General features: G+C 39.9%; 1 protein-coding gene across 2 annotated transcripts in view; it reads left to right on the top strand.

The window, feature by feature from the left end:
• Positions 1–5,739: 5,739 nt before the first annotated feature.
• DDAH1 (dimethylarginine dimethylaminohydrolase 1) overlaps positions 5,740–14,517 on the top strand; it is a 206,232-nt gene continuing 197,454 nt past the window's right edge. For both annotated transcript variants that reach the window (XM_044672713.1, XM_044672712.1), the window contains exon 1: positions 5,740–6,141. In XM_044672713.1, the coding sequence (XP_044528648.1) occupies positions 5,839–6,141 (303 nt within the window). In that variant the 5' untranslated portion in view covers positions 5,740–5,838. The remainder of the gene's footprint in view (positions 6,142–14,517) is intronic.

Raw genomic sequence — 14,517 nt, forward strand, 5'->3', positions numbered from 1 at the left:
GATATACACTTGGAAGGTTTTTAGCAACTTTATGATGATATTAACAGAGGCAAAAGGAACCTATCAGGTGAGGCTGCTGAGCTACTTTCTTCATTTTGGAAGCTGACAGGAGGAACAGGATATCAAGTGATTTGGGAAAGAAACTTGGGTTCCCTGGAGGGGAAAAAATCTGATTTGTTCTAGTGAGGATATTTTCCTCTGTAGTTAATCTCATCAGAATATCCTGATTAGCGTGGGAAATCTCTAAACTAGTGGAGAGTCTCTTCAAGAAAGAATCAGTGGACTTATCTTGCTACTGATTAAAATATAAACTGAGGATCTGTCTCTATTTATAAAACCCTGTACCTTTCTTTCTTTGACCTCTAAGATAACTTTTTTCTTGAGGAGAAAATGTTTCCCCCTTCTTCGGTCTACCTTCTCTACATAGATTCAGAGGCAGGAAGACCTGAGTTCTTGTATTAGGGGGTGTGGTTCAATGGATTGAGAGCTAGGCTTATAGATGGGAGGCACTGGGTATAAATCTGACCTCAGACACTTCTTCCTAGCTGTGTGACCCTGGGCAGGTCACTTGACCCCATTGCCTACCCCTTACCACTCTTCTGCCTTGAAGCCAATACACAGTATTGATTCCAAGATGGAAGGTAAGGGTTTTTAAAAAATCTTGTATTAAACACTTAGACAAGTAAGTATGACTGACCATAGGCAAATCACATGAAACTCTTCTGAGTTGGTAAAATAAGAGGGTTGGACCTGAGAGTCTCTAAAAACTTTTTCAGCTCTAAATCTTTGGTCCAATAAGTTCTAAATGCTTATTGAATTAATTGCACACAAAATTTAAAAATCTCTCAATTCAATATTCACAAAAATCTGAATGAAGAGATTAACAAACATAAATAAAAATTTAGTAAAGATCAATATAAAATTTTGTTCTTAAGTTCCAGAAAATCAATTGTACTAGTGGGATGGAGGTAAGATGTGACTTGCAGTGATGTCAAAAAAAAAAAGAAATGTATTTTTGGGAAGGGGCTGCATAATGACTTAGGAAATTACAAATTAATAGTATTTTAAAATTATTTATTTATTTTATATATTATATTATGGAAGAGTTCGCTTCAGAAAAGACTTGGAGTTTTTGGGTTGATGGAAAACCCAGGGTAACCTGGTTGCAAAATACAAAACAAACAAACAAACAAACAAAAACTCATGCAAACTTGGGTTGCAGCAATACAGGTAAAATGTCAAAAATTAAGGGAAGCAGAAAAATTGGACTGTACTATGAACAGCCAAATCCCATCTGGAGTACTGTGTTTAGTTTTAGGCACCACATCTAAATGAGAATAGCTTCAGTTTTTATAGGTCTTAAAAGTTTGCAGCAGGGAGTAAAACAGGAGAAGAACAGCTTGCATTCCCTTTGAGAAATTGCAAAGTTCCTTTAATGGTTCCCAGCTTCTCCTTGAAACAAAGGCTCATTTTTAAAAATATGATTATGCTTCCAGTAATATTGTATTGTTGCCAGACATGGAATACCACTGTCTCAGAAAATGGAAGTTGAGGATTACCCAGAAATCAATGGAGAGATTCATGTTGCCCATGACTCAGCTACAATCTAACATATTACACACAAGGAATTACACTGGAGATGCCATAGGGAGAGAAGAGGAGAGAAGCATTTACTAAGTGTGCACCATGTGCCAGGCACTGAGCTAAGCATTTTACAAATATTAGGTCATTTGATCCTCAATGAATTCAGAGGGAAATAAAGATTTTACATGGGGAAGATTTTACAGTTACATGGTGAGAGCAAGGGATAGCTGAAAGACAGTCCTGGTGTTCCTTTATTTCCTAGAGATGTCAAGAAAATGTGCTAAAGGCTCCCAGAATTTTTAGTGTACTTCTGTGATCATTTTATGAGAGGATTTGAACAAAAGTTACACAGGGTGGACGAGGATGGACAGGTCAACGTTTTCATTGAAGGGAGTGTCTCCATCAAAAAGATCATATTCACTGGACTTTTTACATATATTATCTAATTTCATCCTAATAACCTGGAGAGATAGGAACTATAGATATTATCCCCTCTTTAAAGAAAAGAAAATTGAGGGCAAGTCATTTGCTCATGTTCCTATATCTAAGAAATATCTGGGACAGAATTTGTACTCAGATGTCACCTGCCTCAGTATTCTACTTTCTTTCACACTATTTCCAGGAAGTTGTCCAGACAACAAGACCAATATCAGGAAAGGGCTAGAAAAAGCCTTGCTAGAGGGTCTGGCAACATTCATATTAAGAATTGGATTGGCTTAAATTGGGAGTAGTCCATCTGGAGGACCAGAGATGGAAACATTAAAATATTTGAAGGCTATCATGCGGAATACAGACGTTTAATATAGTTTCAGACTACCTAATTAGGTTTAAGGGGCTTGAGATATATTTCAAATGAATATGTAAAAAATTGGACACAATTTAACAAATATTTGTTAATTCTTTTTTAACAGAGCTGTGTTGGATGGAGCTACCCACCACTGGACGTGTCTAGGGAGAAATTAGGTGAACATCTGTCAGGGATAGAACCTCTCACCTGAACTACTGCAGTAGTCTACTAATTATTCTCTCTGTTTCCAATCTTGATCCCTTCTAGTCCATTCTTCACACAGCTGCCAAACTGATATCCCTAATGCACTGTTAGAATCATGGCAATGCCCTACTCAAAAAGTTCTGGTGGCCCTTTCTTGCTTTTAAGATAAAATATATATTCCTATTTGTCTTTTAAAGTCTTCACAATATGGTTCCAGGCTCCCTTCCCTTGTTAATTACACATTATTCTCCATACACTCTATATTTCAGTCAAACAAGATTGCTTGCTCATTCCTGTAAATTAAGTTCAACCTCCCTTCTCTGTGCTTTTTCACAAGCTGTCCAACTATGCCTGGAAAGCATTCTCATCACCTCTGTTTTGTAGCATCCCCTAGTTGCCTTCAAAACTCAACTCCATTACCATCTGGCACACTAGAAAAAGCAATGAATCTAGTGTCAGAAAGAGCTGAGTTCAAATCTGGTCTCAAACATTACTAACTGTGTGACCATGAACAAATTATTTAGCAACTGAAGCCAAAATTACCTCCCAAAATGATCGCAAGGATCAAATAAAGTAATATCTGTACAGCACTTTGCAAACCTTAAAGCACTATATGATGCTGGGTCTTACTATTCTACTTCCCCTTCTTCCTGCCCTTTCCCAGTTCATAGTACAATTACTTTGTTTTTTTAATTCATTTTTTCAATATTTGCTAAAAAGAAAAACAAATCCAAAGCCTTTTAACAAATATGCATGATCAGGCAAAAAGATTCCTACATTGATCATGTCTGAAAAGGTGTGTCTCATTTAATACATTATTTCTCTGTCAGAAAGGAGACTATACTTGGTCCTTTGGAATCATGTATATTCATTGCATTGACCAGAGTCCTTAATAACATTCAAAATTGATTATGTTGATGTTGTAATAGAGGTTGCTTGCTTTCCTAGTTTTGTCCACTTCGTTCTGCATCAGTTTAGACAAATCTTCCTAAATTTCTCTAAAAACATCCTCTTCATTATGTTATTTCCAAATCAGTAGTGTTCCATTACATAGAAATCATAATTTACTCTGCCATTCTCCAACTGAAAGAGAATGCCTTAGTTTCCAGTTCTTTGCCAGTTCAACTGAATTCAATAAATATTTATTAAGTGTCTTTGGCAGCACATGCAAGTGTATGCAAGGCATACAGGTATACTAAGTGCTGGGGATACAAATAATACAAACCCTTACCTCAAGGAGCTTACAATCTAATGGAGGAAAACAACACATAAACAAAAGCTGAAAAGAAGGGGGAAGTAATCAAAGTCAAGCAGAGTTACTATTAATATTTATGTACATGTAGGTCCTTTTCCTTTTGATCTTTTTGGAGTATAGCCATGGTTTTCTGAGTCATGGTTTCACTTTTTCACTGAGTCAAAGGGCATGCAAGGTTTAGTAACTTAAGTCTAGTTGATTTTACTTCTCTCACTTAAAAACACTCACTGAGTTGTAGGATAGATTCAGAAATAAAGGTGCTATAAAACAATAGAGATCAGTAAAATTAGGCTTTTTTTTAAAAAAAAGGTTATTTAGTTTAATGATGTCAAATTCAAATGCAAACCAGGTCACTAATCCATATGTAGGGATTCCTGCAGGCTGTATAAATTGACTTAAGTTTTTAAATTGTAGTTATCTATGCATTATTGTATCTTTATTCTGTTAAATATTTCCTAGTTACATTTTAATCTGTTCTACTCTGATTACTTCAAGAGTTTTGTGGTCCTGAGAGCTGGTCAGGTGTTTGACACCTTTGATCTTCTCCAACTTCTTCATTTACAGATGATAAAATAGAGACTATTTATCCAAGGTCCCAGGGGTGGTAAGCAACAGATCTGAGATTTGCGACAAGGCTCTCTGACTCTTAGGATTGTAAATTCTTGGATTAAAGGTGGAAAAGGACTTCAGAGTTCATTGGTCTAATCCGCTCATTTTTACAAAGAAAGAAACAGAAGCCCAGAAAAAGTAACTAGACTTCCTCATTGTGAAAACTCAAGCTTAGGACGGTAAGTGGCAGAACCAGATTTGAAACTAAGATCTCTGATTCTCTACTGGGATTCTTTCCAAAAAGTAGGTTGCCAAATGGAAGTCTTTCTATACCACTGCCTACCTTCTCTTTCAAAATCTTCTCTTCTTCGTGATAAATGTTCCCCCTTATTTCTACTCACCCAGCTGTATACTTACTGATGTTTGAAATACACACCAATGAATCAATATAGAACTGGATCTCTGAATTCATGGATGCGGGGAAACTCCTGCTAAGAAGGTTCCTGCCACTCTAGATGTGCACCTTCTTTGTAAAAGTCGTAGAGTTGCTTAGGGGGGAAATGAGTGTTTAAATGCCTTGCCCAGGATCGCCCATGTGTACTTGGTCCCAGGACAGCTCTCTATTCACCTCAACATGTGATGGTTTGCTATCATTTTCCACAGTCCTAAACCACCCCCAGGACAAATCAGCATGTTGGAAGGTAAGGTGGTTAAGGTGTAGAGATTTCTTTACGGAGGGGCAGCCAAGGCAACTCCGTGATAAGGAAAGGTAAATTGCCACCCTGGGTACATCATGGATGGTTTGAGGCAAACAAGCCACCTGGGGACCCAGGGCACATGAGGGATTGGCCTTTGCTCCCTCCCTCCCTCCACAGCTTGTGGCTGGAAAAACAAACATCTCTACCAGGCCATGTCCCTGGCAATAGTTACTCATGAGGAGATACCATGTGCCTGCCCTGTGTTGGGGCAGGGAAGGCAGCTGGGGGAGAGGGGGCACAGGTGAAGTCAGGACAAGGCTTCCACCTGCCCCGCTGGTCCTCTCCATACTGGCCCGGACTGGGTAAAGCCCCTCCTTTGAGGCTGCCCGGGTACCCCGCACCCTTCCAACTCATACTAACCCCACCCCCCTTTCCTTGGCTGCGGCGAAAACCGGGAGCCCTGGAATCCGCACATGGAAACTCCCGTGCGTGGCTCCAGCCCGGAGCACTGGGCATGCTCAGTGAGCTCGGGCAGGTTTTTGGTCGCTAGCAGGAAGCTTTTTTTGCACCACATTCATCGGCTGCCAAGAGAAGGAGCCGCGGTTACGTGGTCGCAGCGGCAGCCGCTGCCCTTGTAGGGGGGTGGGGGGGTGGGGGCCGCCTGTCACCGCACGGCACAACGCAGCGCAGCGCAGCGCCGCGCCCGGCCAGCCCGCCCGGCCAGCCCTTCCTAGCCGCCTTCGCCTCTCGCCTGCCCGGCCATGGCCGCACTCGGCCACCTCTCCACCTTCGGCCGGGTCACCCACGCCGTGGTGCGGGGACTGCCCGAGTCCCTGTGCCAGCATGCGCTCCGGAGCCACAAGGGCGACGAGGTGGATTTTGCCCGGGCCGAGCGGGAGCACCAGCTCTACGTGGGGGTGCTCAAGAACAAACTGGGGCTGCAAGTGGTGGAGCTGCCTGCGGACGAGAGCCTGCCCGACTGCGTGTTTGTGGAGGACGTGGCCGTGGTGTGCGAGGAGACCGCACTCCTCACCAGACCCGGGGCGGTGAGCCGGAGGAAGGAGGTAGGGAGGCGCGCGCCGGGGCGGGCAGAGTCTGGGGGTGTGCAGGACAGGGCTGGGCAGAGCTGAGAGCAGAGGGAGGGCTTCTCAGGTTGAGGCGCCCCTCCCCGCGCGCCCGCTACTTCCCACAGCGGCATTTGCCCAATATCCAGGAAGAATCGGCTCCCGCACTAGTTAGGAACTTCCCATTTCTGGGAGAGAGTGTGTAGAAAAGAATGAGAAACACACACATACACAGGAGAGGGAAAGACACACGGAGAAGTTCATTGTCATGATCCCCAGACTATTTGCAAAGGGTTGCATGCTGTTCTGATGCTCAGGATCCTAGAAGTGTTATTTCTGCTTTCTTGCTGGACCGGGCAGGGTGCGTGAAAACCGTACCCCCCACACACACCCCACCCATCCCACCTCCCACACACTTGCATTTTTCGTTTGTTTGTTTTGCAGAGAGAGCCAGAAAGAAAAGAAAAAGAAAATGTAACTCCCAGCTGTTTGTCAGGCAGAGAAGAGCCCGTGTGTGCGGTGTGCTCTAAGGCGTGGCAAGCAGGCAGGCTGGTGGAATGATGGGAGAGGGACTTGAGGGAGATGCTCCCATTTGTCACAATGAAGCAGGGATCAAGTAGCTTCTTGGCTACTTAGGAGCAGTTTGGGGGTCCAATAAATGGGGGTGCGAGCGTGCTCACTGAGATCTTGGGTACTTTTACAATGCTGGCGAATGAGTCATGCAGAATGGGAGAGGAGAGTGAATGACTACAAATTGGGGGTGTGTGGATCTGTGTTTTGTTGGTTTGGTAAGTGTTGGAATGAATGGAGTATATTTGGAAAGCTGTACTCTGTGGGGTGGTGTGTGTGTATGTGTGTGTGTGTGTGTGTGTGTGTGTGTGTGTGTGTGTGTGTGTGTGTGTTTTAAATAGAAACGTTGCCCTCAGAATTCAGTTATTCTGTAGGCTCATTAAGAGCAATTAAGAGATTGTTTTGGTTGTGTGTTGAAGGGATAGCGACAGAGTAAAAAGCCACAACAGGATGTGAAAATTGCAGGGAATGCTTCAAACACAATGTAGGTCAACACCGAGCGACAAATAGGGTGAGATTTGATTTTAAAATGCCATCTGGCTAGGGCTACACCAGTGCCTGCTCACAGCCAAGGCCCAAAGAATTGGTTGCTGTTAGCATTCTGTATCACTGAAAGAAGCTGGATGCTTTCTTTCATATTGGGAGTTTTTTTGTCTTTATTCTTTGCACACATTAGTGCACTGACACATGTTAGAAATGTTTGGTGGAGTTTGGGAAACAAGTTATATTGATTTTTTAAACAGGTGCCTCTTGTCTGATAGGACATTACATATTCTTAGTGAATAAAAACAGAACCCACTAATTAATAACCCTCTTCAGCAACCTTCTTTCTCATATTACAGGGAACAAAAAGGACATTGGGTCTCATTTGCCAACCACTTGTTTTCCCTTTTGCCTCCTGAGTCTTTTATTTTATGAGGATATTCACAGAATTTTAAATTTAAAAAAAAAGTTCAGTACTAATGAAAACATTTCATATGTGCTCTTCACGGAGAGACAGAGTTGTGTGTAGCTTGGACATTAGGAGAAAATGGAAACATTTTTGGGAGATCCTCAGAAGAATGCCTATTTGATGGTGGCAGTCCAATTTTCTCTCAAGAGACTATTCTGGGGTACCTGTGATTTCCAATGACAGTGTCACTTTCCTAAGAAGAAAGTGGTCAGTGACCTCCTGGGTGTTGAGCTGTAAATACATTTTATGTTGGCTTCCTTCTTTCCATTTCTAAGGTAGGGCACTCCTCCTTATATTCTTCCCAGAGGGGCATAATAGATTCACTTTTTATTTTGAATTGAGTAAGTCATTAATTTAATTACACTGACATTTCTTCTTCCCTTTATGGAAAGTAAAGCTAATATTTTCAAGCTCCAATGTAATCTAATATGCCAAAGTACTCCCAGCCTAAGCCAATGCTTGGAAATAATCTCTCTTTAGTAAATATACTAGAGTAAGGTTTAAGTAACAAATGTACAAACCAACTAACTAGAAAAGAGAATAGGAGCAATGAATAATAATACTACCAGTTGGCCTTCATTTGGTAATATACAGTTACAAAAATCTTTCCATCCCCACAAAAATCCTTCCCGATAGATTGCATAAAAATTACTATCACCATTTCAAAAAGGAGGAAATGAACTTCTTCGAGAAAAAAGTAGTTTGTGATCACATAATAAAGGGTAAAGAGTTGACTCCAGGATTTCAAATTGCCAATCACAGTGAAATAGCCTATCTCCTCAGTAGACTGAGTGGGTTCAACTGAACATGGATATTGTTTAACATTTCCCCATCCTCTGGCACCAAATAGTGCCTTGTACAGAGTAGTTCAAACTATTGTTTCTGGGCTTTTTATGTTAAGAAATGTCTGAAACAGATCAGCTGCTAGAGAAAAAACAAGAATGACCTCTCCCCCCCATCACTATAAGACATTTGATGGAGAACTATTACATATCTGATTCAGCAACAGTCAAAAGTATCTTTTTCATGCTTTTCTGATTTTAAAATAATTCAGTTTATTTAAATTTCATGATTCTACATCAGATATAATATTTCATTCTTATTCATATTTGGGGTTTTGCCTATACTACCATTCAATATATCCTCTGATGTTTTAGGAAAACTAGGGGTTTCTTCTACCTGGATTTCAATTTTATGAGTGTAATCTCTAAATCTGCATTTGGTATTGAATGATCTGCATTACATCTCGGTGATCTTCATTTTAGGAGCCTGAGGAAATCCATCTTACTTATTTACTCCTTCCTCTTCCCTCTGAAGAAAGTTCAAGCTTCACACTAGTTTGAAGATATTTTTGTTGCTTAATAGTGGCTAAAAAGGCAATGTTATGTAGGGATAGACAGTTGATCTTAAAGCCAGAAAGATCTTTGTTCAAATTACACCTCTGACAAATCCTGACTATGTAACTCTGGGCAAATGACAATCTCTCAGTGCTATAGGCATCTCTCTAAAATCTTCTGTTTCAGAGAAGATTCCCATGTACAGTGGTAGAAAAAGTTTACATATTGAATTTATCAATAAAATTACAGATCTAGTCCCTGGGAGGAAGGTCAATCAGTAACTTGTTGACTGTCATTTAGTATATAAATTACTTGGAAACAAGTTAGCATTACAGATACCCAATTTTTTCTTTTTAGAGATGAATAACCATATTATTAAATAGGGAGTGGCCCTGTGATTTCACTAGAATAGGAAACTCTACCAATGCAAACTGCCACTTTCTCTGAAACTAGTCTTAAATGACTAAATGGAAAAGGGAAGTTAAATGAATTGCCTAGGGTCATATAGCCAGTATGTGTCAGAGATTGGACTTGAACCCAGATCTTCCAGTTTTGGAGGCCAGCTTTCTGTCTATTATACTATACTGCCCCTTAACCATTATTAACAGCAACAGTAATACAAATTCTCCAGACTAGTGTGAAAGATTGTGTTTTCTTTAGAGGTAGGAAGTAGAAGTCAATAAATAGGTGAATTTCCATTTTATCTTTGTTTATTTTGCTACATATTATAATTACTTGATAATATTCTTACTTTTGATGATATAACATTGACATTTAAATATTTTTAAATAAAGCAATTTTAAAGAGAGTCTTATATTTACCCATTCTCTAGCTTCATGTTGAATGCCAGATCTTTTGAAATAAATGTTTAAGATCTAATCTAACACATTACATTTCATAAAATTGGTTAAAATCCATGATTATCGGTCAGTGAAATTTGTCATCCAGGCATATTATTATTATTGATGTTGTTCATGCCTATTTCTCTCCTCTCCTTTTTGTACCCTTTCTCACTCTTTCAGCAGGCAAACAAGTACCTTCATAATGTCTCTTCCAGTGTTAGGGTCCCCTGACCTCTGATAAAGACATGCCTAAGAGAATAGGGAAGGACTCTGGTGTTTTTAAGGATGTGGCTAACTAGCTGACCTTGTGACATGGATTCTTTTCTGCAAAGATCTGTGCCTTAGTCAGACCTTGGACAGCTCACAGCACTGACCAACCCAGAAGACTCCCCAAGAGACATAAATAAACTAAGGCATCACAGAAACATACAAAAAAGGCCACACAGGAATAATTCTCCTCCTCTCCATCTCCTCCTGCCACTCAGGCATTCAATCAACACTGATTAAAGACCTACTGTGTGCCAGGTTCTGTAATAAGTGTTGGAGAGCTTTTAATCTGACTTCCCTTCTTTAAAGACAAAACCTCTGCAATAGCAGCCACACTGGTAGCCCTAGTGTTGGTGTAATCCTCAGCTGTGCTGGGAATATTTGCTGTCTAGTAGTCAACTCCGCTTTGCTGTCTTGGATTTCTTGGGGATAGCAAGGGGAAAAGGAAATTTCGGGTGTAGGCATGAATAACCCAAACCCATTTTCACTCAGATATTAGGGATCTTACATTTTATTTTTCCTAGGAGCATTTTCATTTTGAAGTAGGACCTCAAGAGAAGAAGGCAATGCTTGGAATGAAAGGAAATGTTTCTAATTATGGAGTTCGAGGTACTAACAGCAGAGATGACAATATACCCTTAAGATTGGCTCTGGGTTTACTCCAAGAAAAGCAAGACTGTGTTGGCCCCCCATATTACTGATCAAAATGAAATTGTCAGTTTATCAGATGATAAAGCTTCTGCCAGTTTTGCATAACTATAATTAAACATCAAATTGACTAGAAAAGAGATTAGACTTGTTCTGTTGGGCCTCAATCAATCAGTCAAAAAGCATTAAGTGCTTACTATATGCTAGGCATGCAAATATATAGAAGGGAGAATGGAATTGCCTTTAAGGGACTTACATTCTACAATGCACATGAAATATATTCACAGATACAGATAGATACAGTATGTATGCAAAATAAACACATAGTTATTTGAAGAGAGTTCCTAGCAATTGGAGGAATTTTGTTTAAAGATATGGTACTTAAACTAAACTTTGAAGGGAGGTAGGGGTCCTAGAAGACCTTGCCAGTAGCAATTGATAAGAGTTTTAGACTGAGGTATCAAATCAATAATAAAGGGAGACAGACTGTTTTATTTGAGGAATAGTAAGGCAGTCAGAGTTACTGGATTAAAAAGTACTTGGAGAAGGAGCAGCAAGGTGACTCAATGGAAGAGAGAACCAAACCTGTAGATAAGAGGTCCTGGGTTCAAATTTGGCCTCAGACACATCCTTGCTGTGTGACCCTGAACAAGTCACTTAGCCCAATTGCCTATCCCTCACCACTCTTCTGCCTTAGAATCAATGACTAGTTTTGGTTCAAATATGGAAGGTAAAGATTTTAAAAATAAAGTACTTGGACATGGTAGGAATAGATGGAAGGTAAAGGAAACAAGGTAAAGGAAACTGGAACATTAGGAAGGTTCCAGGTTATGAAGGGCTCTAAAAGCCGAACAGGATTTTATGCTTGATCCTGGAGGTAAGTAATCACATGGTTCCTACTTCAAACTTTAACTATATCCATTATAACTCACTAATTACCTCTTTTGTTTTCCATTTTAAAGATAAGTAGAATTTTAAAAAATAAATTAAATGTGCACACACAAAATTCCTGAACTTCTGTTTAGATTCAAGATGAGAAAACTGTTCTGCACCTTAATTAGAAATTATTCTGACTCATGGGAAATTGTAGAATGAATGTGCTGGAGGCTATTCATATGGCAACAAATGATGTTATCTTGGAACAGAGTTGCCTCCAACTAGTCCCAACAACTGCTTCCATTGTGCGGTTACACTCTTGGCTGTTTAGAATAGCTTCAACAAGAAATGTTTTGAGGGGGAAAGTTGGATGCTATTAAGACAGGGTACATCTAATAATGTAATTTGTCTACATGCAGATGATTATGAAAGCCTGGAAATTAAAGAGGAAAATGATGAGTAGAAAGTAATTGTTATTAGATGTCATTGACTCAAATGGGGCTTTCTGGCAAAAAGGTTTTTTATGGAGAGTTTCATCGGTAAACAATGAATGGTGGGATAGATTATCTGTGCTTTTGCCCATGAAAATGGCTTTTTCACATCTTTTGGTTGCTGCAAAGTTCAGATTTCTTTTGTATTAATTTTGATTATTGTGATGCTAGTTATACATCCATTAGTAGAAACCACAACCCCATAAAAGTCCACTTAGGACATTTGATCAAATGAGAGTTTAGCTTCTAAAGCTTTTCCATCAGGTAAATTATTCATGGACTTTTATGAACCTGGACATTAATATGGAAATATGTTTTCAAATGAGTTTAGATATAGTTTTTATTGGGTTTTTTTACCATTAAAACTGGACTAGCTTCTGAAAGCTTCTTCATCTCTATATCTGTGTACTACAGCATTTATACAAACAAAAAATAAGTGACCTAAGAATACCCTCATTTCAGACTGCAATACCTATTGGGCAAAATCACATACCTAGTTTTGTCTTCACCAACCAGAGACACTCAATCTTTGCGATTCCTTAGGCCAACTATATAGGTAGTCATTTTGCATACAGACATCACAATAGCGACCTCCACTGATAAATTCCATTTCAAGGAATGTGTATATAGTGACAGTCTAGTTCACTTTGTCATTGTCAAATTTAATATTGCACTTTGTCTGCCTGAAGCCCAAACCTGAAATCAGATTACCAACTTCTTGGTTCTTCTATTTAGATCTTTCAAATGATGACAAGGAACATCTAGGAGCATCACAAACATACTTGGATGGATGCCTCCTCTAACCATACAAATCTCAACCTACCCATACCTTCTCATTCTGCTTCCCACAAACATAGATAAGCATATTGTAAAACTCGCAGAAACATGTCAGACAACATACCATGGAGGGAAAATGCATTGTTTTGCAAAGACAAGATGGAGGAGGGATTGCTAGACAACAGTTCATCTGAATGGGGTGGGGATGATGTGGAATATGGTTAATGGGCTCCAAACAAAATATCATTCAGTTCTGGGATGCAGAAGCCAGGAAAACTAATGCAATCAGACAACCTTAAAAGAGACAAAGTGTCCAGAAATGGGAAGATGATAATTATATATCAGACTCTACACTGGTCAGACCCATTCTGGAATATTTTGTTCAGTTCTGGGTACCATGAAAGATAGTGTTTAGCAGTGGGGACAGAGCTTGCCTTGAAGTCAGGAATACTTAAGTTCAAACCCTTATATATCTTGACTATATGACCCTGGAAAGTAAGTTAAGTTCTGAATGCTCTAGGCCAGTGATGGGCAAACTACAGCCCGAGGGTCAGATGCAGCCCCCTGAAATGTTCTATCCCACCATGGGACATTATTCCTAATCTGACGAATACAATGAGTAGGATACAATACAATTAAACTTCAAAAGAGTTGCCCTAGAAACAGACTGACAGATGAACATTTCCTTTTCTTTAGCCCCCCCCCCTTTAAAAAGTTTGCCCATCACTGCTCTATGCAATTCTTATGACAATAAGTTGCAGAGATAGTGCTAACTTGCATTGTGGTTAGAATTTTCTCATCTGGAAGTTCCCCATATGAGTGAAATCATAAATTCAGTCCCTATCCCTATCCCTATTTGGGTGCCACATTTCATGAAGGCTCTGATAAGCTGAAGAGTATCCTGAGGAAGGTGATCTGCATGGTAAAGAGATTCAGTATCATGCCATTTGAGTATCAGTTGAAGAAGTCAAATTCGAAGTTCAGCCACATGAAAGATGGATGAGATTTGTTCTGCATGATCCCAGAGAACAGAATTAGGAGGGTGAAACAACTGGATGGCTCAATGGCTCTAGCCTATGACATTTATGCAGGTTCTGTGGGACCATGAACAAGTCACTTTCCCTATGTGCCCTGGTATTCTTATTTGTAAAATGACAGGGTTGGACTTGATAGCTTCTGAGTTCTCTTCTAGCTCCAAATCTGTGATTCTGAGTTTGTTGTTGTTGTTTAGTCTTTTTCAGTCATGTCTCATTCTCAATGGCCCCATTTAGGGTTTTCTTGGCAAAGATATTGGAGTGGTTTGCCATTTTACAGATGAGGAAACTGAGGCAAATAGGGCTAAATGACTTACTCAGGATCATAGCTGGTAAGTGTTTGAAGGTGAATTTGAACTCAGGAAGATGAGTCTTTCTAATTTCAAGCCCAGTGCTCTCCCCACTAGATTATCTAGGTGTCCTGAGTTGCTGGACCTGGGTTTAGTTTTGATATAAGGACAACTTTCCTAACAAAGAGAACTCTCGAAGAATAGAATGGGTTAACTTTGGAAGGAATGAGTTTCTTTTCACTATAGACCTCCTAGCAAAGGTTGCATATCAGGTATGTTGAAGACAGAATCC

Source organism: Gracilinanus agilis, chromosome 4 (genome assembly GCF_016433145.1).
Source record: "Gracilinanus agilis isolate LMUSP501 chromosome 4, AgileGrace, whole genome shotgun sequence".
Classification (NCBI taxonomy): domain Eukaryota; kingdom Metazoa; phylum Chordata; class Mammalia; order Didelphimorphia; family Didelphidae; genus Gracilinanus; species Gracilinanus agilis.